The following is a 26,002-nucleotide window of genomic DNA, read 5'->3' as shown; positions in this document are numbered from 1 at the left end:
AACTTACTCCTGTACCACTCCGTACCACCATTTATCCAAGTGAAATTTTTGACCATTTGCAGGATACATTATAAATCAGGGTGTCACTAACAGACAATCAGATTTGAACATTCCTTGCATAAAGTAGCTTGCCTATATCCCTGAGGAATACATCACTTAACTGTGTTTATGTGACAGTGTTGATAATCCTGGTTTTACATGAAAGTTAGGTAGCATGTTATTTATGTCATCATGAATTCACAAAATAGGTGGTTGTGCTTTATGTGTACTGAGGTTAGCTTCTCTGGACAGATCACTCTGAAGAACTGAAAGATGTAATTTTATTATATGGTTATTAATTTAATCAGGAAATGGGATTTTTTTTTTTTCAGAATTGGACTTTGCTACTACTTCAGGTTTTTTCAGTGTTCCCCTTTCTGAGGTGCTGACAACAGATTAACATGAAACAGAGCTCTGTTGAACCTAATTATGTTGTAGCTTATTGTTTTGAGGACCTATAAAACTGTTCACTCCCTTTTTATGAGGCTGTAGTCACAATAAAAGGCCATAAACAGTGCCTTTTCTCTTTCCTACAGACTGGAGATTTCATTAGTTGACTCTAATAAAGGCCTGATCCAGCTGCATTTACACCTGGGAATGAATGCTTCTTTATCAGGTCTTAATCCTTAGTAGATCAAGCAGGAGAGAATGACAGCAGGATAGCTTTTGATCAGCCATAAATGTCTGAAAGCTTAATTTTTAAAAAAATTATTTGCTATTCAAATCTTGACTCAAGACATGCTTTCCTGTACTTCAGAGGAAATATTTTAAGTACGAGGGCATTATTAAAAAGCAAAACAAAACTGAGATCCTTCTCTACTTTCAAGCTGTTACCACTGAAACAAGATTTCCACATCAGCTAAGGGGATTATTATTGTATGTTTTTAAATCCTCATGCACTTGGGAAAGCACTAATGTTTAGCATGTTTAGCCCTTAGATATAATGTGGAAAATGATGCCTTACGTTTATTTAAAGTCTGTACTGCTTGGAAATTTAAAATTGATACATTCCTGCTAAATAGGTTTCTGTAGTGTATGTACTCTGAGACTTGTTTGGTTATTTTTTCCTTTTTTATAACTATTTTTGTTTTGTTTGTATAATACACAAATGCTAAAATCGTTGGAATTTTCTAGGAATTTAGTTGGAGATTTCTGTAATACTTAAAGATGGTTCTTTGCTTTTTTTTTTTGTCTGCTTGTTTGACTAGGTATATAGAGTTTTTATGAATGTTTTTATAGAGTTCTTTTTTTATATATATATAGTTTTAAATATTTTTGTAGTACCTTTTCTATTATTTTTCGTATTATCGTTTTATCTTCATGCTGCAAGGCAGTGGATAAACCAGAGTTCTTGGTGAATTTCGCTGTTTTTGTGTGCTCGTCCTGCTGAGCTGCGTGTTCGTGTGTTTCCCCGCAGGATGTGAGCGGGGGCAGTTCCGCTGCGGCGACGGTCGCTGCATTCCTGCAGACTGGAGGTGTGATGGGGCCCGGGACTGCTCGGATGATACCGATGAAGCTGGCTGCCGTAAGTGAAACAAGTACAGAGCAGCTCCTTTGTAATCTAAGAAATTGGGAGATTCCAATGTGCTCAAGTGTACCTATGGTACAAGAATGAATATTGAATTGGGAGAAAACTACGAGTTGTCATGAGATGCTGCAGAATCTATTTGAGTCATATTCCATGAGCTCATTTGGCTTTGGTACACAGAAAATCAAGTAGTGCTCAGCTTCTAACATGACTTTAACCTTTTCTTAAAAATCTGAGTGTCCAATAATGCAGTTTCATATTATGAGTAATGTTCTAAGTAGATGTAGAAATGTATTGTATTCTGTTACTGTAGTAATCCTGAATATTGGATGTATATACAGCTATCACCAGCATCACTTGTGCTCAAAATCTTTGCATTTTCAGACCCTAGACAACTGTATGTACTGTGCCCAAAGTAGAGTCATGCTTAATTGTCTAGAGTTGATTGTGCTGTGTCAGCAGCTCACAGGCAACAATTTTATTCATATGGAGTGTAATATCCATGCACAAAGATTCTCTCATATGGAGAAACTGGATTCTCTGGAAAAGTTGTGAAAAGGAAGAATTGCCCTCCACAGTCTGTTTCCAGGAACTTGCTGGTATTTTACCTTCTCAGTGCTAGTGTTCTTTGAGTCTTTTGGATTGGTGCAATTATCAACCCACTTACAGATTAGGCCAGTTTTTGCCACTCAGCTGATAGGGAGTGAGACTAATTTATGTCTGTTATTTTTACACTGTGATTATTTCTTTGCTGCTTGACCCACGTAATAATTGGAGGCCATTGGCATGGCTTGGCAGTCTGATTTTTTGCTTAGCACTTTATGTCCAAAAAATCTTGCATAGTCCTGGGTAAAGAATGCCTCTAAACTGGCAAAACAAAATGGTGTTGTCCCACAGCAGTAATAAAAATTAAACTTTATCTGTTGGAGTTAGTTGTCCTTTAAAAACAATATGTTAATATGCTATAAGTAGGGGGCACGTGAGTGCCTAGCAAGATTGTTTAAAACTGGGCTGAGGTTCAAATCATACTAAAAGATTATTCTTTGGTTCTTGAAGTGGGAAAAAGTGTGCATGAAGTACATGTCTGTAGTGTGTGATCAATTTTATCCTTCTAATTAGTTTACTATGGTTGTTATTTTGTAATTTTCAACTCTAAATCTACAAATTGTTTTAATTTTCTCCCTCGTACTTTGGTTAAATTGATAGCTGTGCTTGCATATCATCCCATGAGCACAAAGTTGACCTTGTATTTCTGCAAAAACATAATCCTGAGAATGTAGATGATCAAGACCAGAGTCCTGTTTACTGGACTGTGTTGTACTAGAGATTCTTCCAGGAGTATTAACTAGGAATGGAGTGAGCTGTGACACAGTCTCAAACACTTATTTTGATCTTTCTCTTTGATGGTTCCTTGTTGTTTGTCTATTTGAAGAGTACAGAGTGGAGCTGGAACAACAGCATTCAGCTTGTTCTGATCTGAACCCTCACTTTTGCCTCATGAATTCACAGGGAAGAATAGTGAGCTTGTTTTGGGAGATCATGTTCTTACCAGGGATAAAGCAACAGAGGTGGAGTGGGAGCAGTTGAACAGACCTCCTGTGAGACTGGGGAAGCTACTGTGGCTCTATACAAAAGTGAAAAAAAGGGCTCTGCCTTTTTTGGGGTCTCCCTTCTAGAGGCGCCTGTGTCTCCAGGAGAGGATATAAGGCTGAAGAATCTATGCAGGAGTTTACTAAGCTGAATTTTGCCTTTGAGCATCCTTTTGCTGGTCCATTTTCAACTCTCTGGCCTGTCCATTTTCTTTGATCTGTTAAATGCTTCATGTGTTTCATGGAAGTTACAATTCATTGACAATTGAATCTTAGACCTTCTTTTCCCTTATGCTATTATGTTCTTTGAAAGTGCTTTCACAGATGTCTGTGAAATGACAATTTTTTTCATTGCTTACACTAGCACAACCTACCTGTGAAGGAAATCAGTTTCAGTGTCAGACTGATGGGGAATGTATTCCACAGTCATGGGTTTGTGATGATGAGGAGGATTGTGAGGATGGCTCAGATGAACATCAACAATGTCGTAAGTATTTTAACTTCCAGTGTTATACCAGCTTTGTGAAACAATGTAGTTTACATTACAGCATATTGAGAATATAGAGAAACAAGCCTTCTATAAGTACAGAAATCTCTCTAAAGTATTTATAGAAATAAAATAATCTGAAGTAGATAAAATACAGAAAATATGTCTAAAAAGATATATTCAGGTATTGAAATCTGAAAATTACTCATGTTTCTTTTCATTAAAAAGAGAAAAAACATAAAGTGTATACTAGTTTTATACTTAATAAAAAGTTTAGTAATTTCAAAAATGGTGAAATACAGCAGATATAGTAATATGCATATCCATTGGCTAGCAAAATGGACAGTGACTTCTCAGAACTATAAATTACAAATTTTAATTATTTTTAGATGACTTTGAAATATATTTTTATATAAAATAGGAGGAATTGTCAATAATCAGCAAATATTGGCCAGTATTGTATTATTTTCAGCAATTATATTAGTAACATTATTATTTAGAATTAACAGAGCCATTCTTTCTCACACTCAGAGAGGAGAAATATCTATGGTCTTGGTGTCTGGTGGGAGTCTAGTCTTTCATTATGATTTGGACAGTTTAAACTTAGAACATAATTCTGATTAATATTCCACTTTAAATGTGCTAAACAGTGTATTATTCATGTCTGAATTGCTGTTTTCAAGTAAAGTGTTTAGTGTTCTCTGCACAGTTTAGATCAAGAAAATATTGTAACAGCCTAACTGCCACAGCCATAGACTTTGCTCTTTTCTTAGTATTGATGGACAAATAAAATATGTTACTCTGGCTTAGAATTTCATGACTAAGCATTTGAAGGGCTATAAGTATATGCTGAAGTGGTGAAGAGTGAACTGAGCTGATTACTGCACCAAATTACATTCTCTGCATTATTGCATAAGACAAGAGAACAGATGTAGTGTTCTGAAGGATGGTTTTTCTGCCATTTCAAGTATTAAAGGTTACTCTAAGTGATGAAGATAAGATTAATTTATTTTCATTTTGATTGTATGTATAATTTTTGATAACTTCTTTGAACTGAACAGCTCTGGAGCGACTCACCAACCCCTGGAGAGGTTAAAAGGTTTATTTTTGAAGTATTTTGCTCACAGACTTGGTTTTAGCTTTTGTATATTGATTCCATCTTAATCCAATGAGGATGGAAATTTTTGAATAGTAGATAACTACCTTTTGCTTCCCTCTTCCTCTGAGGAGTCAGCACAAATGCTGGTTATGTTTTAACTAAAGGATCGGTAGATACAAAATGCAAAATGAGCAAAAGCTCTGAGTTTGACCTTGGATCTGGGTCACTGTAACACTGTTCACCATGTACTGGTTAATCATGAGTGTCAGTTTCTACACAGTGGGACTGTGCTGCTGCCATTTTTGAGTTATCTCCTGGTATTTGTCCTTGTTGTTCTAAAAGGACTTTTTTATCTCAGTGTTTAGGAAAGCTAGAGGAGATTTTCCTCCTTGAAATATTTTAAGTTTTTCTTGGTAAAACTGTCTGACAGCTCTGGAACTCATAAATGCAGAAATTTGTTTTACTGTCATGCTCTTGTATTTCCTCATGTCACTAGTATCCCAGTAGCTGATCTTATTTTGGGAGCACTGCTGACAGAAGGCAGCAGAGAGAGCCCCTGTAGAGCAGCAGATGACAAGGTGCCAATGTATAGACTGGGATGATGTTGAGAAACAACATGAGTTTGAAGGAAACAAATGTGCAGGGGCAGAGGGAAGGGAAAGTTAGTAGTAAGCTTGTTCTTCAACTGTATCTTCACAGATTCATGTTAGCTTGCCTAAGAACTGAAAATGTCATTTAACTGTAGGGGAATCAAAGTAGAATTGAACAGTTTTATGTGGCTGCTTTTTCCTGACAGCTGTCAAAAGAAGAGATATAATCATTCCCAATGCTCCATTAGTTACATATGCAAGCTATTCCTCACTGTTCAGGCCCTGGCTGTATTAGAAAGTGGTACCTTGCCTCCAACTCTGCTGTGTTTGCATTGTGGCATTCTAGTTGACTGAATAACTTAAGAGTTACTGACAGATTTTGACCCAGTAAATAAAATAAGAGAAAACTTTAAATCAGTGAGAATTGGTAATTAAATGTTTTAGGCAGAATAATTATAGGGAGGTACTTTTTAACCTAGGTCAGTTTTTCAGTGGAGAAAAGCAGTGATCTTGCAGACTGCAGGAGCCCTCCCAGAGCTATGCTGTCTGCTATGTGCTTGTCAAGTGTTCTTTAATCTCTTGAATACACCCAGATACCAGGGGAGAAAATGTTATACTGATATTTATGAGAAAGATGAAGTAGTTAAAGAGGAAGGAAAATATTTTTCCTTCTAAAAAGCCGTGGTTGATAGGGAAGACTGACAGTGTGCCTGTTTGTTGCAGCGGGGAGGACGTGCTCGAGTCAGCAGTTCACGTGCTCCAATGGCCAGTGCGTCCCCGGCGCGTACTGGTGCGATCGAGTGGAGGACTGCACCGATGGCGCAGATGAAAGAGGCTGCCGTGAGTGTTAACTCCTAGCACCAGATCTGATTTCACCTCGTGTCTCTGTGGCATTTTAATACATTTATAAGATTAAAGGGCTTGTTGATAGACAGGATGACCACAATATGCTTTTTGTTAGAAGAGTTTCATTTCAGATTCTTCTGTGTATTAGAGCTGATGTTCTGATACAGATCTGTTACCACAGAACTCAAGTGCAAACTGTCAGCACAGGATCAGCTGTTTCTCTTTCTTCACAGGTCATATTGTTTCTCATTGTCTGAAAGATAATTAATATTGCACTGTAAAAAGGCAACCATGTTTAGTTGCCTTATGGCTTTGGGACACTCGGAACTAACTTTACTGAAGTTTTCCAAGTTGTTTTTGCATACTCCATATACAATCAGTAGTAGTTATAGCCTGTACAGAAGAGCAAAATTTGACTCCAAATTACTTATTTGAGGAGATTTAATCTCTTCAAAAGCATTTTATTCTAGACTGCAGCTTCCTGTGGAGATTATTTAGTCATATTGTATTCAGATGTGTTGTTTATATTGTGCCAGAAAAATGCAGATGGACAATAGTTTTTTTCACCCTAACTTCTCCAGAGTTGAGGCTGCCTCTCTGGTGACAGTCTCCCTAAATTCTGGCCTAGGTTGAATATTGATGGAAAGGAAAGCTGACCAGAATAGAGGCAATGTTTTTCAGAAGTGCTTTTGTCTAATACCTACACAACAGCGTGCAACAGGCATGTCTGTTCATTGTTAGTATTAAGGAAAAGCTTCACACATCCTGAGTGACTTCTAACATATAAGCTGCTATTTCAGCTGTTAGAACATAGTGTGCCTTTGGGAAACAGGCATAACTGTAAAATCCACTTAGAACCAGGCCCAGAGCAGGAGGTGGGGGAAGAGACTGGGGTGGTAATGGATGCACAAAGAAGCAAAAAATTAAATTTTGTTAATGGCTGTGTTTACAGGAAAAAAGGGCATATGCCTATGCTGTGTAAAGGAAGACTATATGGTCATCTGACTGCTAATGTGGTTTATCCTTGACTCACAAACGGCTGAAATTATCCCTATGTAGAATGAAGGGTATTTAGGACTATGTGATATTCTGGAATAAAATGTTGCTAAGTCATCCAGCCTGCAATTTGTCATGTGATGAACCCACAGTCACTTCTGGTAACCAATACAGATGGCTAAAAGCCAAGATCCAGAGTACCCCATCTCATTGTGGAAGAATATCTTCTGTAGGTTGGCATTTTTTTCTCTTAAAGTAAGAAATGAAGTTGGTAACTTAATTTAGCAAATCTGTCACACATGAAAAAAATCCTGAAGAAAAGATATCTGTTTTAAAAATGTATTATCCATGAATTAAAGAACTGGAATTGCTGAGCATCTCTGAGAAACCTGTGAGCAGTCACTGAATACAGTGTGGAACAGCCAGGTGCCATGGTGTGATTGTTATAAATCAGTAGATCTGTGTCAGTCTGGAGTGGAGTCCTAAGGATTATACTTAAAACTCTTTTTCCAAACTAGGCACTTCTGTGATGTTTGAAAATTGAAGTACACATTTTATTTCATGTTTAACATTCTCAGCTAGGTAAATTAAAAGGGCAGTTAGGAAAGGACCCTCTAGATACGTCAGCAGTAGCACTCTACTGCTGTGAGGGAAAGCCAGCCATTGCTGCATCAGCAAATGGGCCCCATGACTGTAGTGGGGGCAGCATATTTAGCCCCAAGGAGAGGGACTGCCTCCTATCATTCAACAGCCTCTACTCTGGTTTATTAGAATATGTGTTGACAGTCCCTCTGAGACAGAAGAATGACTGTGACTTGGAACCTTGAAAGCAGTTAGACTAGTTTAAAGAAATGTGACAGTGCTGAAGACAAGAGGATCCAAGGAGAATGTAATGACAAGACTCTTGAGGAAGGCTGGTTAATTTCATTCCCTTTTTGTCTTTGCAAGACCTGGAACTTTCAACAGAAGCCATAAAATAAAAGTTACAAATTGGGGATTATATGATTAACTGTATAGTACAGAATAGTGTACTAGCATATTAGTTTTGGAGCAGATTCTAATACTTGCTTTGAATGTTCATTTTCCCCAGTGTTTAATGTATTTCCTTTTCCACATTATCTGATATAAACAAATGTAAGAAGAATAGTACTATTTTGGCCTTTCCCTTTGTCACTAAATCCCCCTTATTTAATTTGAGCTAAAAGTTTTAATTTATAAAAATGAAACATCCATGAACAATGAAAGAACAAAGCTATTTATAATTGATTGTGGTGTTTCGTGGAGCATAACAAAATGGAAACTTAGGTCTCTTTACTTATGCTTTACACTCACTCATCTGTCTGAAAACAGATTTAGATTGTAAAGAAGATAAACTTCTATTCCTGAATAAGTTACATTATATAAGAAAGTAGTCGAATGCAAAATGTCACCAATATAAAGTAAGTCTGCAATTAAACACGTAAAAAACCAGAACAAAGGAATTCAGTGCCTTAGTCCATTTTATTGCTAATGGGATTAGCAGCAAGGGAAAACTGCCCATGCAGAGACTAAGATAAACATCAGAACAAATGCTTCAGCTACATGTCTTACAATTAGTGCCCTGAAGCTGTTTTGATTTCATAAAATTACGGCTTTTAGGTTTTTTTTAAATACACATATCAGGCTGTTTTCTAGCTTTTTGAATAGTCAGCAGCTAGCAAATACTTTAATTTTAAAATTTCAGAAACATGTTATTTGGGGGGTAGCAAACACTTTTTGGGAGTAGGCAGCCAATACTGGTATAATTTTTCTGTTATATACTTTATTTATTTCAGTTAAGATAGAATTCTCTCTCCTGCCTCAGCTTCATAGCTGAGAAATGAAAATCCCAGCCATGTCCATTTTGCTTTGCTGTGACAGAACAACCTTTCTGGATACTGCTCTGGCAGCTGAGCACTACACTGAGGCTGTGAGGGAGAAAGGGGCAGTACTTTAAAGACATGTTGTTCAATGCTAGTGGGCTGAGTGTTTTCCAAGATACACTGGATTTTTGATTCTAATTTTGATGTTGAGCTGCTGCCATAGGTCAGCTGCCTAACCTGTGAATTCCTGCCTCTTGTTTGCTATGCTAAATAACTGTTGTGGTCAGGAAGTGGGCAGCCAGGTCTGGGATTAATTTGCAGAGACCAGGGTGAAAGTGAACAGAGATCAAGAACTGAGGAGATCATAAGGGATGTAGTCCAAGAAAGAAGAAAAAGGCCATAGTCAGAGACTAATATTCTGGATGTTGGACAAATTACATGTAGCAGCTATCGGGTGAGGGAGAAGTTCAGGCTGAAGGAAATACCTCCACCAGGAAGAGTTTGGGACAGGGAAGTAGCAAAACTGGAGCAATCTAAGGCAGGCAGCCAAAGACCAGAGTCTCAGGGATCAAAATCAGGAATTAAGGCTAGGAATGAGGGTCTGGTCTGTCTGCCAGCTCTGAAAGCATCTTTGCTATGAACACTGCCTGGTGTCATGCAGCTCACAGGACTCGGGCTTGGAGTAAGTCTCCCTCCTGGTGTCTCTGGTAGGCTGTGAGCTGTCTGGGCAATGCTTTGACCACTGTGAGGTGGTGACTCATGGCAGTGAACCAAAGAGTTTTTAATTAACTGTATTTTGTAAAAATTTTTTACGTGTTGCAATAAAAGACACTTGTTAGTAGGAAATTGCCTTTTTTCTTTTCCTTTTGTTTCTACTCCTTGTAACATGGGTGAGGGTATAGAAGCTTACAGTGCTGGCTGTGTGACAGAAATCAGCTTGTGCTGAATCAAATACTAGTTGCAACTATTTCCTGTTGCTGTATTTGCATGGATTTATTTCCAGCTTGCAGAACAGAAGTGTTAGGCACAGCACAAAATACTGCAGGTTTAGTAATCCCTGTGCCATAGATTTCAAGCATCTTCCATGTGTCCATTGAAAGATTCCATTCAAATATGTTTGCAAGTGTTGCCCCAAAACAATTACAAGGAGCAAGGTGCTTAGTCTGTCATTTGTGCTGGTATTTGCCAGTTGTTTATGTTTTGCAACTGAAGCATTGGCATGCATCAGGGAGACAGATTGTGTGGAAGTATTTTGACTACGAAAAAGCCTGAGAGGTGGGGAGAGAAAGAAGAGCTCCCTTTCTTCCTGAGCACTGGAATGAACATAGGTGAAAAACATTCCCCCTGTTTTCACAAAGCTCATGTTATCTTATAGGAATTGTCATGACTATGAAACATTTCTTCTTTTTAGTTTTCTGTAAAATTAGGTTTTTGGGAGGAGAAAGTAAAGGAAACAGTATTTATGTTGGAAGCTATTGACCATTCAAAACAAGGTGAAAGAAAACAGTGTTTATATTTTTTTCTCTCCCTTCACTTTTCTCTTAATGTTGTGTTCATATTGTCTCCTTTCAGTCTCTTGTACAGCTGTATTCCCAGACCTCCTCAGGTGCAAACTACCTACCTTGTTGTCCTTTTACCTCAGAACCTTATCCTTCCTGTTTTGCTCTTTCTAGTCCATTTGTCACCAACATAGAAAGAAAAAAAAAGTCCCATTGCCTGGAAGAGAACCCCTTCAAGTCATTCACAGAGCACTGACACTTTTTCCATATGCTCCCTACAACAGAGACAGTGCAATCAATTTCTCTGATTGTTATCAGTTCTTGCACAGCTGTGGGATTTTAGACTCAAATGCACTAATCTTGGATCAGGTGTGTTTAGTTTAAATAAAAATTAAAATAAAAGCTAGGAAATGTTTATTTTGCAAGCCCCAAATGCAGTGACTGATGTAAGACCTTTCCACTTAAATTTAAAATGTGATACTCACTTTCCAACTTCATTTGCTGGAGAGCTTTTCATTAAGCTGGATTGTACAGGTCATTCTGTTTAGGGAATTAATTCCATTCCTCCGTTCTTGCTGCCAAGGTTCAGATTCTTCTTTTTCTTTTAAGAAGTCCCCATTTGGTGATGGGAGTAGAAGAACTAAGGTCATGACCAATGTCTTCTAAATTTTGGAGAGAAAGAAAGGAAGTTTAAGTCCTGGGGTTTTTACAATTGCAAGGACAGTCATTCCTTTGTTTTCAGATGTCCTAGTATTGTTTTGAAGTTCTGTTTCGGCTTCCTTCATTCTCTCAGCATTGAGCCCTCACAGAAGTCAGCATTTCTTCCTTGATTCTTTTACCTTTTCTACTTCTCCTTACATGAAACTAACCCAGGTACTGAGGAACTGTCCTGATGGCACAGATGCTCCTGAACCATGCAGTGCATTGACTACAACCTTTGGTGTAGCTCACAGCTTTGCCTATTTTCATGAGGCTTAGTTCTTAATGCCTCAAATAATTAAAACCAATTTATTAAAATAATATGCTATTAATACAAAGAGTGCAATCTGCAGTGCAGAATGCAGTGAAAAATATCTTTCAGATCAGTGAGCAGGCTGTGATCAGAACTATAATTTACTAACCGTGGTCTTTTGACAAGGGATTGGAAATGGGATTACCTGTACAGAGTTAAAAGTTATATTAATCTCTGTCAGGCTTTTCAAAGAACGTTCTTTCTTGTGCAAGTACAATTAAAATAAAGAATCTGTACACCAGTTCTGAAAAGAGAATAAGAAAAAAAAGCATTTGTTCACATTCTAGTAAAACACCAATTTAGTCAGAATGTATACTTTGAAGTATCTTCAAAACATCTTTACTTATGGATCTTCTTGGTATTTTTTAATAGTGATTGTGTTTATACAATACTCTAGACTTTATAATATAATAAAGATTTTTCTAGGCTGAGGGCATTTCCCGGTCTGCTGCTGGAGAGAAGACTTTGACAAAGTTTTTCTTCTTGTAAAGGAGTTTAATATGAGCTTGAGAAAAATCTTATTACTGGCTAGATTCTTAGTCTGCCTGGGCATTCTTGAAGAAACAGGCAGTGCAAGACAGTGGGTTCAATTGTTTATTTGCTTGCCATCAGTCCATTGGAAACAGTTTGGAACATCACTGGAGGTATTTCTGTGGGATGTGAAGAAAAGTGAAGAAAATTACAAAAGCATCCATTATACATCCCATGGAAGCTTTTCTACTTCAGTGCATTTACAAGGTATTGCATACCTTGTATTCCTCCTTTTCTTCCAACTGCCCTATAATACAGTGTACTGGCATAGCTGTTTCTGCTGGCCCATAGATCTCCTGATGGTTCTCTGCTTTCAGACAGGGAAGAAGCATTAATTCCATGGTGAACTTAAAACTTGGCCTCAGGTCAGGCCTTTCTTTAGTCCTTTCTGTAGGCGGAGATAACACTTAAAACCCCATGTTATTTCCAAAGCATTATGAGTTTTATCTGAGCCTAAGTGAAGCAAGAAAAGGATGTATTAGAAAGGTGATTGTCTGGTTGAGAAGTGGGACCAAAGAATGTTTAGGGAACATGTTGACATTTTCAGACTTTCAGAATAGAAGATTGGGAACTATCACTGGAAGGCCACAGGCAACAGTGCTGAAGCTGGAACCCTGCTAATCTGTAACTACTGTTCTTTGCTTAGGTGCACGCTGTTCCTACGTGCAGGTTGCACGTTATATTAACTGCAGTTAATATAATGAAATGTAAACAAAAATGAAATTAATTGAAAACAAATGAAATGTAAATGAATCAGCTGGGGAGATAGTCTGGCTAGACTTGTAGTGGACATGAACACAGCTACTTATCCCCTGATTTTAACAATTTAACAGTTAAAGTCGTATAAGCCTATTCCATAGGTAATTGAAGTTTCGTGGGAATGTGATAATACACAAAACAGCAGAAGCAAGCAAAATTGTTTGCCACTGTGTGGAAAAATTTCAGGATTCTTGATATCTGCTTGAAGCAATTTTATAACCCATGTTTTGGATTCCATGGTATGGATGAAAATGTGCCTAAGTGTCAGCCTTCTCTATCTGCTTTATTAACTCCTAGAAAAGTAAAATGGGATAAGGATTCAAACTGAAAATCTAAAAGGTAAAATATGCTATTTGACTCTTCTATGTCTTGAGTTCATTTATCTTCTATATAGAGACAAAGGTGCTATCAATCTGATTTCTAAAATTACCAATTCTTTGCTTTCTTGCCATTTGACTGAAAAAATGTAAGTTTTGTCTGCATAGAAACAAGATAAGCTATGAGCTCATGCTCTCCTACTCAACTCTAGCATGTGCATATGCTTAATTTGTCGGATACTTCCACTGAACTCACTGCTGCTTGTATGAATAAGTGTTCTCAGAATTTGTTTTAATTTGAAACATTTGAAACAATCCCTTGTATTTGCATATAGGTCATCTATGTAAGTAGAATATCTAAAACCTAAAAAGTCATTATTTCTGCAGAATCTGTTTGCTTTTTTGAAGGGGGAAGCAAGTAATAAAAGACAACGGTTCTAACATTGTTCATGGAACCTGGAAATTTAATATCCTTGGCTTAATTGGTATAAAAACATTAAGACCTGATGTCTCTGAGTTTGAGAACTCAAGACACTTGAAGAGGACTGTTTTACGAACTGTAAATTTCAGGAAATTCCTTGTTATCAAAATACTTTTATTAAGATTGGGATAGTGTGAAACTGAGGTATAAAGAAATAAAACAAATGTTCACTGCTTGCTCTCCTTTTGTGTTCCATTGCTTTCTATCATATCGTAAACGGTTTGGGTTGCAAATCTTTTTGGACTGTGGGAAGGCATTTAATTTTTTTCTTGTTGCTTGCAAGTTTTTATAGCTTCCATCTAGAGGATATTCTTTAATAACTGTTGGAGAAGACAATATACTGTATAAATGGATTACTAATATAGGACTATAGTAATGGAGTTTTGTATTCCCTTTTTCCTTTAAACCAAGATATTCTGTTGACACTAGGTGGATATGACTCATTATAGTCTAACTTCATGCTAATATAAAGGATTTTTTATTTTAGACTACCCAAGATGTGAACAGTTATCATGTGCAAATGGAGCATGTTTTAATGCGAGCCAGCGATGTGATGGCAAAGTTGATTGCAGAGATTCTTCTGATGAAGCTAATTGCAGTAAGTCCCCTGTGTAGAGTGATAGTGTTTGAACACCCAAACATCCCAAAGCTAAATTTGCTTTATAGACCTTCTTTTGGAGTTAAACAGATTTTCTGTATGTGTTTCTGTGCTAAAATCTTTTTCAGCACATGGATGTACCAGTACGCAGTTCCAGTGTGCCAATGGAGAGTGTATCCCGCAAGCCTTTATCTGTGACCACGATGATGACTGTGGAGATAGGAGTGATGAAAACTCTTGCAGTATGATGTTTGTTTTTTTCCCCACTTTCTCTAACTGTTTTACTAAGATCTGGTTCAAGCAGATAGCAGGAAGCAGATTGCTTGGCTGTGCAGCCATCAAAAGCTAATCACTGTTCTACAAGTATTCTTCTGTACAGAAAGATGAAAATTGCAATGCTATTTTGATAGACGTTGTCTTTGCTGCTAGTTTCCTGGGTATATCGTTACTATTTGAATTTGCTGGACTGAGTGACAGTTTGGTTCTTAATACATATAGTTACACTTACGTTGTTGTCATCTTAATTTCAGCCTGGTAATTCATACCTAAATGAGAAGAAACCAGCAGTGTTTGCAATACATACAAAATATGGGACCGCTTAAATTTTTGAGATGTAATAAATGATTGTATATGAGACAATATTGTTATTTTTAACCTTTTAGCTGCTTAGAGCAATTGGTTTTTCTTATGTTTGTTTCTGTAGCTTATGCAACTTGCAGAGGCAACTTCTTCACTTGCCCGAGTGGCCGTTGCATTCATCAAAGCTGGATTTGCGATGGAGACGATGATTGTGAAGACAATGAAGATGAAAGAGGATGTGGTAAATACTATTGCTAACTTCCAATGGTATTTTCAGAGGAAGATGACACTAACCTACATCTATGAAATTTAGACCAGTCAAGATGTTCTAAATACTTTTGATTTCTTTTAAAATCTTAGAATTCCACCTTCATTTTTATTTATTTTTTTAACTTTGGCAATATTTTTGTTGTTGTGTGTGAGAATTATTGTGATACTGGGTATGATGCAAACTAAGTTTAGCATATAACATTTTTTTTTTTTTTTTATATTCTCTTTTATATTTTGTTTTGGTTCTTCTGCCTGTGGAGGAGAACAGGTTATCTGTTAAGAGACATGAGGCTTCTAATAACCCAACCCCATTGATTCAAAATGAAATTTACTCAGTTCCTGCCAAGTTTCGTCATGTGAGCAACAGAAGCTTTAATGAATGAAAGTGTGAATGCGATTTCTTTTACATTGGCCTTTTCTATGATGACCATGATTCTGTTTATCCAGCTAGCATTTATATGTTTTGAAAGCACAAAACTATAGTTCCCTTTCTGGTGCACTGGTTAGTTTAAAGCTAAATGGTGTTACTGTTTCTAACAAAACAGAAAACTAAAGGGATTCATATGTTGTCTACCCAAGTATCATTGGCATTGTAGTTTGAATGTAAAAGAAAGCATGACAAGTAAGTATAGATAATGTTTCTTTATAGTCTTTCCCAGCTGTGTGCAAGAAATGGAAACTGGATATTGAAGGATAGAGACGCTTTTGAAAGCTGTTAGAGAAGAAATTTTAGTATTTGAAATATACTTTTCATTATTCTTGTTTTTCTTTTCCATAGAAAGTGGTCGCCATGAATGCTACCCAGGAGAGTGGGCCTGCCCTGGATCAGGGCATTGCATTCCAATTGGGAAAGTGTGTGATGGAGCTGCAGACTGTCCTGAAGGAGAGGATGAAACTAACATCACTGCAGGCAGACACTGCAGTATGTATTAGAATGAAAAACATACACAGACTAGCAGAAACATCAACATTGACATCTTTTTATATTCACCTTTTGTCTCCTAAACAATACTAAAATTTTGGAAGCTCACTATTTTCACTGGCACTGTTTTGACTGGATGATCTGAAACAGGCATATATGCTGCAAAGAGACCATTTATTTTTTAAAAATTTGTATATGAAATTTCAAAATAGGGATTTTAACTTGCTCTCCATACCCTAAAATATGTTTGTGAAGTCAGGGAAAGGTGTGCTACATGCCTTCTTTATTTAAATATCTGTTTGTCCCTTTGTGTAAGAAGTAAAGATTTGTGCTGATCAGAACACAGCACTGAATCAGTATATCCTAAGCTTTGACTAATTCATTTTAAAGATTAGGTTTTAAAAAAATCTTTTTACCTGGGATGTCTGTTTCTCCAGTTAGTAGTACACTGCGTTTTTATGTTGGAGGCAATGAGCATGTTAAATGTTCCTGTTAATTTCACTCTAACCTTACAAATATCAATTTCCTCTGAGGACAAGGACCAGTGTATTTTAATTTCTAGGAAGATAAAAATTCTTATTAACAAAATCATGCCTTTTGGAATAGGAGGGCAGAAAAAATAAGAGGAAATGAAACTTTATTGTAAAAATGCACCTCTTGCTTTGATGAGTGTTTGATTGTTACAGCAGATACGAGCTGCAAAGCAAGGCATTTAACAGAAGAATTGGAGGAAAAGGAAAATGCTGACTTTCACCTCTTTCTTTATCAAGTGTTTTACAATCATAACTTACTCACTGGCCACTGAATTGTTTATTAAATAGTAGTAGAATTAGTGAAGGAAAAGAGAGAGAGAGGGAGAATGAAATGATAAAGAATCATTTGTCCATGAACACAATGCAAACATATATTCTAATATCTTGGAATGATACACATATTCTTCTTAATATAGCATACTAGAGGTTTTTCACATAGAAGAGTAAATGATGAGGTTATGTACCAACAGATGGAGCTCAAGGATGTGATGCTCATAAGTAGGTCTTGTGGAACCATTGGAAGTTTTGGTGCATTACAGATGGCTTCCTCTGGTCACCTTTTTACACAGCACTTACCATTGGTGGTTCATATAAGATTGATGCTTATCCTTTAACTCTGTTCTAAAAACCTATTAAAAACAGTACCTTCTCTTCTGTGTTCTATGCCCTTGCTTGCATGTATGTAAATGTATGTGATTTTGTGGAACTTTGTACATCATTTTCTCTGCAGACTAGTTTTAAGAAGCTGTACTTGAAATTGAAGGCTCATCATAGAAAAAACTTCAGCTTTGTAGCTCTTAATAAGGCAGAAAGCTGTTCTTCTGTAGTAGGTGTGTTTCTGAGATATTTTATTTGCCTTTCAGACGTATCACGCTGCGCTGCGCTGAGCTGCCAGTACCGCTGCCATTCCTCTCCATCAGGAGGGATGTGCTATTGCCCTGCAGGATATACAGTAAGCAGCAATGACAGTCGTACTTGTATTGGTGAGTAAAGTCCAGGGACTACAGATACCCAGTACCTTCTCACAACCCATTGGGAAAGTTGGGATTCCAGAAAGGCAACTTACTTCAAATTGTGTGGATGTACTGACAAATAAGAAAATCTCAGGAGTCAGCAAATGTATGAAAATTTTAGTAGCACAATGGCAGCATGCTGACACAGAAACAAACCAGAGAAACATCATAAAGACCTCTTTCACTTTGACCTAAAGACACTGTGACAGCATGATTAGGTTTAAAAATATGTACTCTTGGATGGCTGGCTTATTATCAAAAGTTTTTACTGGTCTTTAAGTGTTTACATAGAGAGAGTTTGTTTCTGCCTCAGTAATGTGTGTTGCATGCCTGGAAAAACAGTTAATGATGTTGAATTGTTGGTTACTTTTGGAAAGTGGCTGTATATGAAGACAGCAGAACATTATACTTGAAAATAAAAAGGGTATTTTGTATTTGCATTATGGAATGGTTGTGTCTTCTTTGGGGTTTCAGTATATACATAATTTACACAAAAAAGAAGAATATTAGACAAATGATTTATCTCAGTAGCTGGCAATTGAGTAACTTCAGAATCATGAAAGTTAGCACTGCCTAATAAAAGAGGTAAATATCTGTTATGAGTTTTCAACCCAAGCTATGGTGTTTGTGCCATTAAAAGTATTTCAGATGCTCAGTCTCTAATGAGATTTTTATATTTTTGAGAATACTGGGTGGCCTAAGGCTGTATAAGCTACAGTGGCAGAACGATTGCTCTTTGTAGAGGCAGAGAAATAAGGCATGAAATTTCCTCCATTTTTTCACGCTTTTGTGGGAAATAAATGAAGGACACATTCCCAAATCTGTTGCAGTTTCAGTGAGTCTTCTGTTGTTTTTTTGACTGTCCTGTTATCAGATTCTGGCTTGTAAATCTGAGTCAATGTATTTCGGTTTGCTGAAATCTAAGCACATATTTGTGACCAGAGCAAAACTTGTCATGAAGAAAAGGCTGACAGTCAGTACTGTATAATTCCAGATCCAGTACTCTACCTATATGGTATTTTGCATGCTAAAAGGAACATTTTCTTGCTGGTTCTGGTGCACAGACAGCTTTTAATTATAAATCAGATACCTGTTAGCATGGTACTAAATCTGAGCTAATAAACACTGCCTTCAAGTAGGACTTAAAGGCTTAAGCACTGCACTAAAATAAAGGTGGAACTCATCTTCAGAGTGAGCTTAAATCCAGCCAAGTCCTTGTGTGTGCCAAGTGTAGAGATCTTTTGCAGGAAAAATACTTCATAGACATATTCTGTATTGTGGAAAGTAGACAATGACATCCCTTCAAATGATTTTTCTTTTCTCCTTTTTTTTTTTTTGGTTGGTTAGTGGTTTTTTTTGGCGGGGCAGGGGAGACGACCAAATTGCAGGTAGGTCCTTGGGCAGGAAACACAGTTTTTTTGTTATCCAGAAATACAAAACTGAAACACTGTGGGAAAACATGCAAACTCACTTTCTTCATGCTATAGTTTTGCAAATATAAAGCAAACAGAGAGGACAAAGTTGCAGCTTCTTAATTGTGACATGAATTTTATACAAAGTGGTTTTTATAAATATGTCTTACTCACTTGACAGATTTTGATGACTGTCAGATGTGGGGTGTCTGTGACCAGCTGTGTGAAGATCGTGTGGGACATCACCAGTGCCACTGTGTGGAAGGTTATTTCCTAGAGCATCACCGGCACTGTCGGGCCAACACTTCAGGTGAGTGCACTTCAAGTGTCTTGTTGAGCAAATAGATAAAGCTAGGTAACATGAGGTAGTTTTAATGTCTGTGCCACACAGCTCTCTTTGATTTTAACTCTGCCCTTAAGGAGTTACCGTCAGGACAGCTTTCAGAATATCAGCAAATGTCACAACTCTGTATGTGCTGGCGTGTGCAGGTTAGTGTTGGTTGCTCATCAGGGCTGCTTCTCCTCTTATCAACAAATGTCTTTTAGGCTCCACTGCTTTTTCAGCACTCCTGACTTCTGCAGAGTTGGGAGGTTATTGTCAGAGCACTCCTGAAAAAAAAAATTCTTATTTCTGTGAGGGACAGTTTTCTGTCATGCTGTCTATGGAACTTAGTGTTGTCAAGAAATCGGGAAACCTCATTTTTTCTAGAACTCTGCCAGAAGATGGTTTTGCTGAATGGTGAGATCAAACACTTGCCTGTGAGAGAAGCCATGCTCTTGGCTTTGAGTGTCCCAGAGTCTGAACTCTGAAGAATACTTGTCTCTCAGAGTGTAGTTTCTCATCAGCTGTAGGCTCCTCCTGACCTTCTGCTCGGTTCTGAAAGCAGGCCCAAGGAAACTCTGCTTTGTGGAGATGTAATGTCCTAACGGGCTTTTGTGTAAGGCAGGTGTTCCTGCCTGCAGAGAATTGGTGGGAATGGGAGTTCCTGCTTGGCATAGCTGATTAGCAGTTTTGGTTCTTAGAAAAGAAGAACTGCTCAGTTTCCTCCCCCTTCCTTCTTTCTTCAGCTCCATTTGCAGACCAGTCTTCAGCTCACCATTTTCTAAATATTTCTCTCTTAAGAATGGGAGAATTTAGTACCTGCTGTAAGTCAGTCTCACTGGGTTCATTTTAGCATTAATAGAAATAGTCTTTTGGTGTTTGCACAGGGGTTTTATAAAAGTTTTAGCTGGTATGGCTTTAAATGCTTTCAATACATGTTCCTGCCTGATTTGCTCCAAGTATACAAACCAAAGGCAAATCACAGCCAAGTTAGTACTCACATAGAAACTTTATACAGGTTGTAGTCTGAGCATCTATTTAAGACTTTGTGTCCAGTGTGTATGAGCCAGTATGTATATATTGCAATGCCCCTTTGTAAAATATCTTGCCTGCAGAGTAATCCTGTCTCTGTCACTCCTTCTTTCAGCTGGTGTTGCATCGATTATTTTTTCCAATGGCCGTGATTTACTGATTGGAGATCTTCATGGAAGGAATTTTCGTACTTTGGTGCAGTCACAGAATCGTGGGATTGCAGTGGGAGTGGACTTTCACTTTTACCTGCACAGAATCTTTTGGACTGACACAGTGCAAGATAAGGTTGGTGGAAGTTTCAAGAAGAATGTATTTCTGTGTACCTGGAAGTAGAGAACTTCAAGAGGCAGAATGTGTTGATAGGCCCTCATTTTTGAGAGCCAAAGCTGGCTGTATTTTTGTTTTCTAACAAAAAAGCTCCTTGAAATGTTTTATGTTAATGACTGCATTTTTTCAACTATACTATTACATGTGACATATTAAACAAAGAATCCTATTATATGGGAATGTCTTGAGCAACTTTTAATTTTACTTGAGACGGAGTCCAAAAATCTAATTAAGAGAAATAGTAGACATTCTTTCAAAACGGAGCAAATTTTTCTTGGTAATTTTTGAAACATGATCATTTAAAACGTAAAAGCCGTGTGCCTTCCAAGATGATAAAAATCAGACTTCTTCATATACTTCAAATGACACTGTAATTGAGCTTGAATAACAAATATTGACAGTATTTTGTGTAATGAGCCAATATTGTGTTACTTTTCTCTCTTTTTTTTTTTTTTAAGAGTAATTATTTTAGCTTCAAGACACAGTAGAGCACAGTAATTTAAAAAAATAGTCTCCAGAACTGTTTGTGGAAGTTGGATGGCAGCCTTGTTCTTTTTTCTGTGCATAAATTACATAAACCAAAGAAAGTCTTAGATCAAATGCTGAAACTTCATAGTCTTTGTCCTCATGTTGATTGATTGTCATGCAGAGTGAAGGAGAATCTGTGACCTGGCTCCTGCTAATGCCACTGATGGATCAATTTGGTGCCACTGTCATAATTCTGAACCTACACATAAGACATCTAATAAAAACTATAGGTTTTGTATATGGAACCACAGTTCCATGCTGGTTCTGTGGAAAGAACATTCACTGCGTGGCTGTCAAGTAGAACAAGATTTATGTGCACAGTTTTTGACTTGTTCACAGTTCTGGCATTTTTATTGTGGCTGTAGTAGGTTCCTGTTGCTGCAGTTGCTTTGTCAATGGCTGAATGTAGTCAGAGTCTAATCTTCACTTTTATGAGACAGGAGATTTGTTCTGGCTTTGTAATAGGTAAAAATAAAAGATAATATGGGGTTTTTTGCTGCACACCCCAGGTGGCCAGAACTGCCTTTTTATCTGCCCAATATAGTTTAATCCTAATTAATTAATTAAGATTAATTAATCTAATTAAGTCCTAGCTAGACTATTTTGACAAAAACATTTGCATTTAGAATTTTCTTAAGTGATGAATATTTCCACCTCATGTTTTAAAATAATGATATTACTAGGGCATTTTTTGTCTTTTTTTTTCTTTTTTAAGTTTAAGACATAAATGAAACCAGAAAATTGTGAGTTGTGTTTTGTGTCATCTTTATCTCATTTAGTGTACTGCCAGATAACCTAATGCCCATAAGCTCTTTCATCAACAGGATTTCCAAAGAACAGAGTAGACAGTTAAGTGGTTATCTTGATTATTGTTACTTGGAACTGAAGAATATTTAAAATTATACAACTCTTTCAGCTCTTATTTTTGTGCGTATATTTACTTGGTCATCTCAATTTTCATTTAAATGCCTTCCAAATCTCATGCTGTTGTTACAAAAAAAAAAAAAAATTCTACCATTTCATATTACCCAGTGTTATAATCACACAATTACTGTATTTGTAAAATTATTGTGTTTGGACTGTTTACTTCGTGTAGCTCTGAACTTGCTTGTAAAATAACAGCATTATTCCTCTTGAGCAGGATGCTCTTAAAATTAGCCTTAGATAAAGGAGACCACAAGCTGAGACTTCCTTTCTGTGAGGATGGACAGAACCATACTTTCTTCATTTTGCTATTTCCCCTTAGTGGTATCTGTAGTAAGAGCTCCCCCTCTTGTTTCTGGCCACTGTTGAGAGCTTAACCAAAGCATGGTCATTTGTTTTCAATCAATAAACATGCTGGGTTTTGCTAGATTCCAGGAAAGCAAATGCACTTTCGTTTTTTTTTGTGTGGTTTTTTTTTTCTTAAACCATTTGCTAACAGACAAGGCTGGTTTAGTCTTTTATCTTGTCCAATTTGCAGAAATACTAGTTGAAGGCAAGCCTTCTATAATTTTTGCATTAGTTTCCAGATTTTTGCAAAAAATCCTTACCTAAGGAATAACTTAGACGGTAACTTGCTTGTATCTGCTGGCAGATACAGATATAGTTGTGGATTGGTGATCAATGCGATGATAAAAGACAAAACCACGTGACTTGTGATTCAAAACATCATGTGGGTACTGACAATATTTGTATTGTTTTCAGGTTTTTTCTATTAATATTGATGGCTCTGATTTCCAAGAAGTTTTAAATATTTCAGTTGACACACCTGAAAATCTAGCAGTGGATTGGGTTAACAATAAGCTATATGTGGTTGAGACCAGTGTGAACAGAATAGATATGGTTAACTTGGATGGAACAAACCGTGTGACTCTTATTGCTGAAAATCTTGGAAATCCTAGAGGAATAGCACTTGATCCAACTGTTGGGTAAGTGATATTTATCAGATAATGGTAAAAGACGTCAGAAATTCCCTTATCCCCATGTAAATTGAAAACAGCTAGGAAACAGCAAGAGTGGTCATTTTGGAATCAGATATAAAATATTTTGGACATTTGCATTCTATCCTAACCTATTCTGCACCTTAATTTATGAGAGGACTGTGCAATGCATTTATTTATAACATGTGGAATCTGTTTCATGGCTGGAGTTCTGTGTGCATGAGCCACACTGAAAATGGCATCTGTGGAATTGCCCTGCAGAGGAGTATTATCCTTAAAGATTTCAGTTATGGTAGCACCCACAGTTCTCCTACTATCTGAAATAAAGAGGTGGAATGAAGCCAGGAAAATTAGTGTCTCTTAATCCATATGCTTCAGAAGTATATGTGAACCATGAAAACATGGATCTTCAGAGAATGGGAAGGGGAATTTCATGCAACTTGTAATTGTGGCTGCTGCTTTCATGATGCACCTATTTGTCATTATTTTTTTTTCTGGCAGTAAACTTAAGCCTGTGATTTAATAAGGAAAACTAGTACTTCTGAGGTCTTTTGGGTGAAAGCATGCTTCTTTATGGATTTATTCTATAAAAGAAAATGAAAATTACTTTTTGTTTAGAAAGTATAAAGTATGTTTTCATAATATGTCAGAAACAAATTCTGTTCTGCAAGGGTGCTGGTTTTAAATTCCATGTGGAATGCTGGGGTTTCTTATAAAATCTCAAGGAAATGTGACCTTTTTTCTTTTTTATCTCTTTATAGTTATTTGTTTTTCTCAGACTGGGACAGTCTGTCTGGTGATCCTAAAGTGGAAAGGGCCTTCATGGATGGCACAAATCGTCAGGATTTGATAAAAACAAAATTAGGCTGGCCTGCTGGAATAACCCTGGATATTGTGTCAAAGAGGCTCTACTGGGTTGACAGCCGGTTTGATTACATTGAGACTGTAACTTATGATGGACTTCAAAGGTAGGTGAAATATTATTCCTTGCAGGCTACAGATACACTGATTATTTTATGTCTAGTTCAAAAAAAGATTTCTCTAACAAAACGAGATGCATAAAGGATGAAAATTACAACATAATGAATGTGATGCACCTTTGTGTCTATGGTGTCATGCTACTTCTAGACATTCTTTTATTCATTATTCTTTGCTCTTTTTTGACCTTGAATGCCTCTTGCCCTTATGTTATAATGTACATTTTATAGTCCACCAGTACAGTACACATTTTTTAGAGCATTTGCTTTTTATTATTTTTCAATTATATTCATTATTTTCCATCATAATTTCTTTGCACTTTTTTTAATGAATGAATTTATATGAACTATCCCACTTAAAGCACTAATTTATGTGATAGGTGTTAAATGCTTTTCTTACGTTTTATAAATCTTTGCTGTCAAAAATTAAGTCATCCTTCACCTTATTATGATGCTGGGGAGACTAAATCACAGCATGCAAGAAGGGAGTCCTTGAGTTTTTATGGGACTGTGTCTTACAGCAAGTGTTGTTTAGAAGCTTGCTTATCTCTGAATCTCTGATTAGTATAAGTTACTCAAAACTAGAAAAAAAATGTCCTCTTTAGCATACCTTCTATGTATTGACTTGAAAAACAGGCTTTTGCTTATTTGACAGGTCTATTATTCAATGTATTTTTTATTAGTAAATTATAAAATTAATGTTGGTGTCTTTTCTCCTCTCATCTTTACTCGCTGTATTTTCGTGGAATTTGCTAACACTTGTCTATTTTCACTGCCGTATCCTTTAGATTGATGCACTGTGTATGTTCAGCTTTTTCTCTTCAGTTCGTTTGATCTTTTTCATTTGTACTTTAGTAGCTTCTCTGTTAAAAATCAGTGAATGAATTAAAATTACTGTATCCTTTCTTCTGTTAATAATGTTATTGTTTGGTAAATAATGTTAAATCATCTTTATAACAGGAAAACAGTAGCTCATGGAGGCTCACTGATTCCTCATCCATATGGAATCACTTTATTTGAACACAGTGTTTATTTCACTGATTGGACCAAAATGGCAGTGGTGAAAGCTAACAAATTTTCAGAGTCTAACCCTCAAGTGATCTACCAATCTTCACTGAGACCTTATGGAGTGACAGTTTACCATGCTGCCAGGCAGCCGTTTGGTAAGACCATAAGTAGATTATGAAGGGAGATTTAGGGAGTATGTTACCAAAAACTGGTTGGTAAAAATTATAAGACTTTTACTTTGCTGTAAGGAGGTGTAATTATGATACATAAATTTGTATTGTAAAACTGGGCTGATTTTTATCACCCAGTTGTTTCATCCAGCACCTGTAGCTGATGAACTGTCAAATGCAACATTCAAGAGTAGGGGGAGCTTTATAAATAGATTGATACTTGGTGGAGTCAAACCTTTGGGTTTGAGTAGTATTGGTGTTTAGGACTTTTTTTTCTCAACACTGCAATGAATGCAGTGAAAAGGCTACCATTATTCAATTAATTCTGTGAGATATAGTTCTGAAATAGGTCTGTGTGCAGAAGACTATTGCCCAAATTATGGTCTTAATGCTGTGTGCTGAGTGTCTCTGTATAAGCTGAATTCCTTAATGATGGTTACCTCTGGTGTGATTTTGGTGCATTCCACAGTAGAACTGGTGGGGTATATTGTCCATGTGATGTAACTCTCACATGATCTACACGATTTATTGTGGATGTTGGAGAAAATCCTGAAAAATCAAGATAATGATGCCATTCAGTTAACAGGAAGTTATAATTCTATCTGTATTATTTTCCAGTAAGAAATCCTTGTGGAAGCAATAATGGGGGATGTGAACAGGTCTGTGTTCTCAGCCACAAAACAGATAATGATGGCCTAGGTTATCGCTGTAGGTGTATCCTGGGCTTTGACCTACACGTGGATGGACGACATTGTGTTGGTAAGAAAATGCCTTA

General features: G+C 36.9%; 1 protein-coding gene across 1 annotated transcript in view; it reads left to right on the top strand.

Annotated features, from left to right (window-relative positions):
• Positions 1–26,002, top strand: part of LRP2 (LDL receptor related protein 2) — a 114,229-nt gene that overhangs the window by 14,899 nt on the left and 73,328 nt on the right. The window contains exons 2-15 of the mRNA XM_041473093.1: positions 1,457–1,564; positions 3,521–3,643; positions 6,056–6,172; positions 14,102–14,212; positions 14,341–14,454; positions 14,916–15,032; positions 15,840–15,983; positions 17,380–17,499; positions 19,123–19,251; positions 20,411–20,580; positions 22,837–23,060; positions 23,834–24,040; positions 25,010–25,212; positions 25,846–25,986. Coding sequence (XP_041329027.1) covers positions 1,457–1,564; positions 3,521–3,643; positions 6,056–6,172; positions 14,102–14,212; positions 14,341–14,454; positions 14,916–15,032; positions 15,840–15,983; positions 17,380–17,499; positions 19,123–19,251; positions 20,411–20,580; positions 22,837–23,060; positions 23,834–24,040; positions 25,010–25,212; positions 25,846–25,986 — 2,028 coding nt within the window. The remainder of the gene's footprint in view (positions 1–1,456; positions 1,565–3,520; positions 3,644–6,055; positions 6,173–14,101; positions 14,213–14,340; positions 14,455–14,915; positions 15,033–15,839; positions 15,984–17,379; positions 17,500–19,122; positions 19,252–20,410; positions 20,581–22,836; positions 23,061–23,833; positions 24,041–25,009; positions 25,213–25,845; positions 25,987–26,002) is intronic.

Source organism: Pyrgilauda ruficollis, unplaced genomic scaffold (genome assembly GCF_017590135.1).
Source record: "Pyrgilauda ruficollis isolate IOZ18807 unplaced genomic scaffold, ASM1759013v1 scaffold3, whole genome shotgun sequence".
In the NCBI taxonomy this organism is placed as follows: domain Eukaryota; kingdom Metazoa; phylum Chordata; class Aves; order Passeriformes; family Passeridae; genus Pyrgilauda; species Pyrgilauda ruficollis.
Note: the sequence above shows the minus strand (reverse complement) of the source record. Positions and strands in the feature narration are given on the sequence as shown.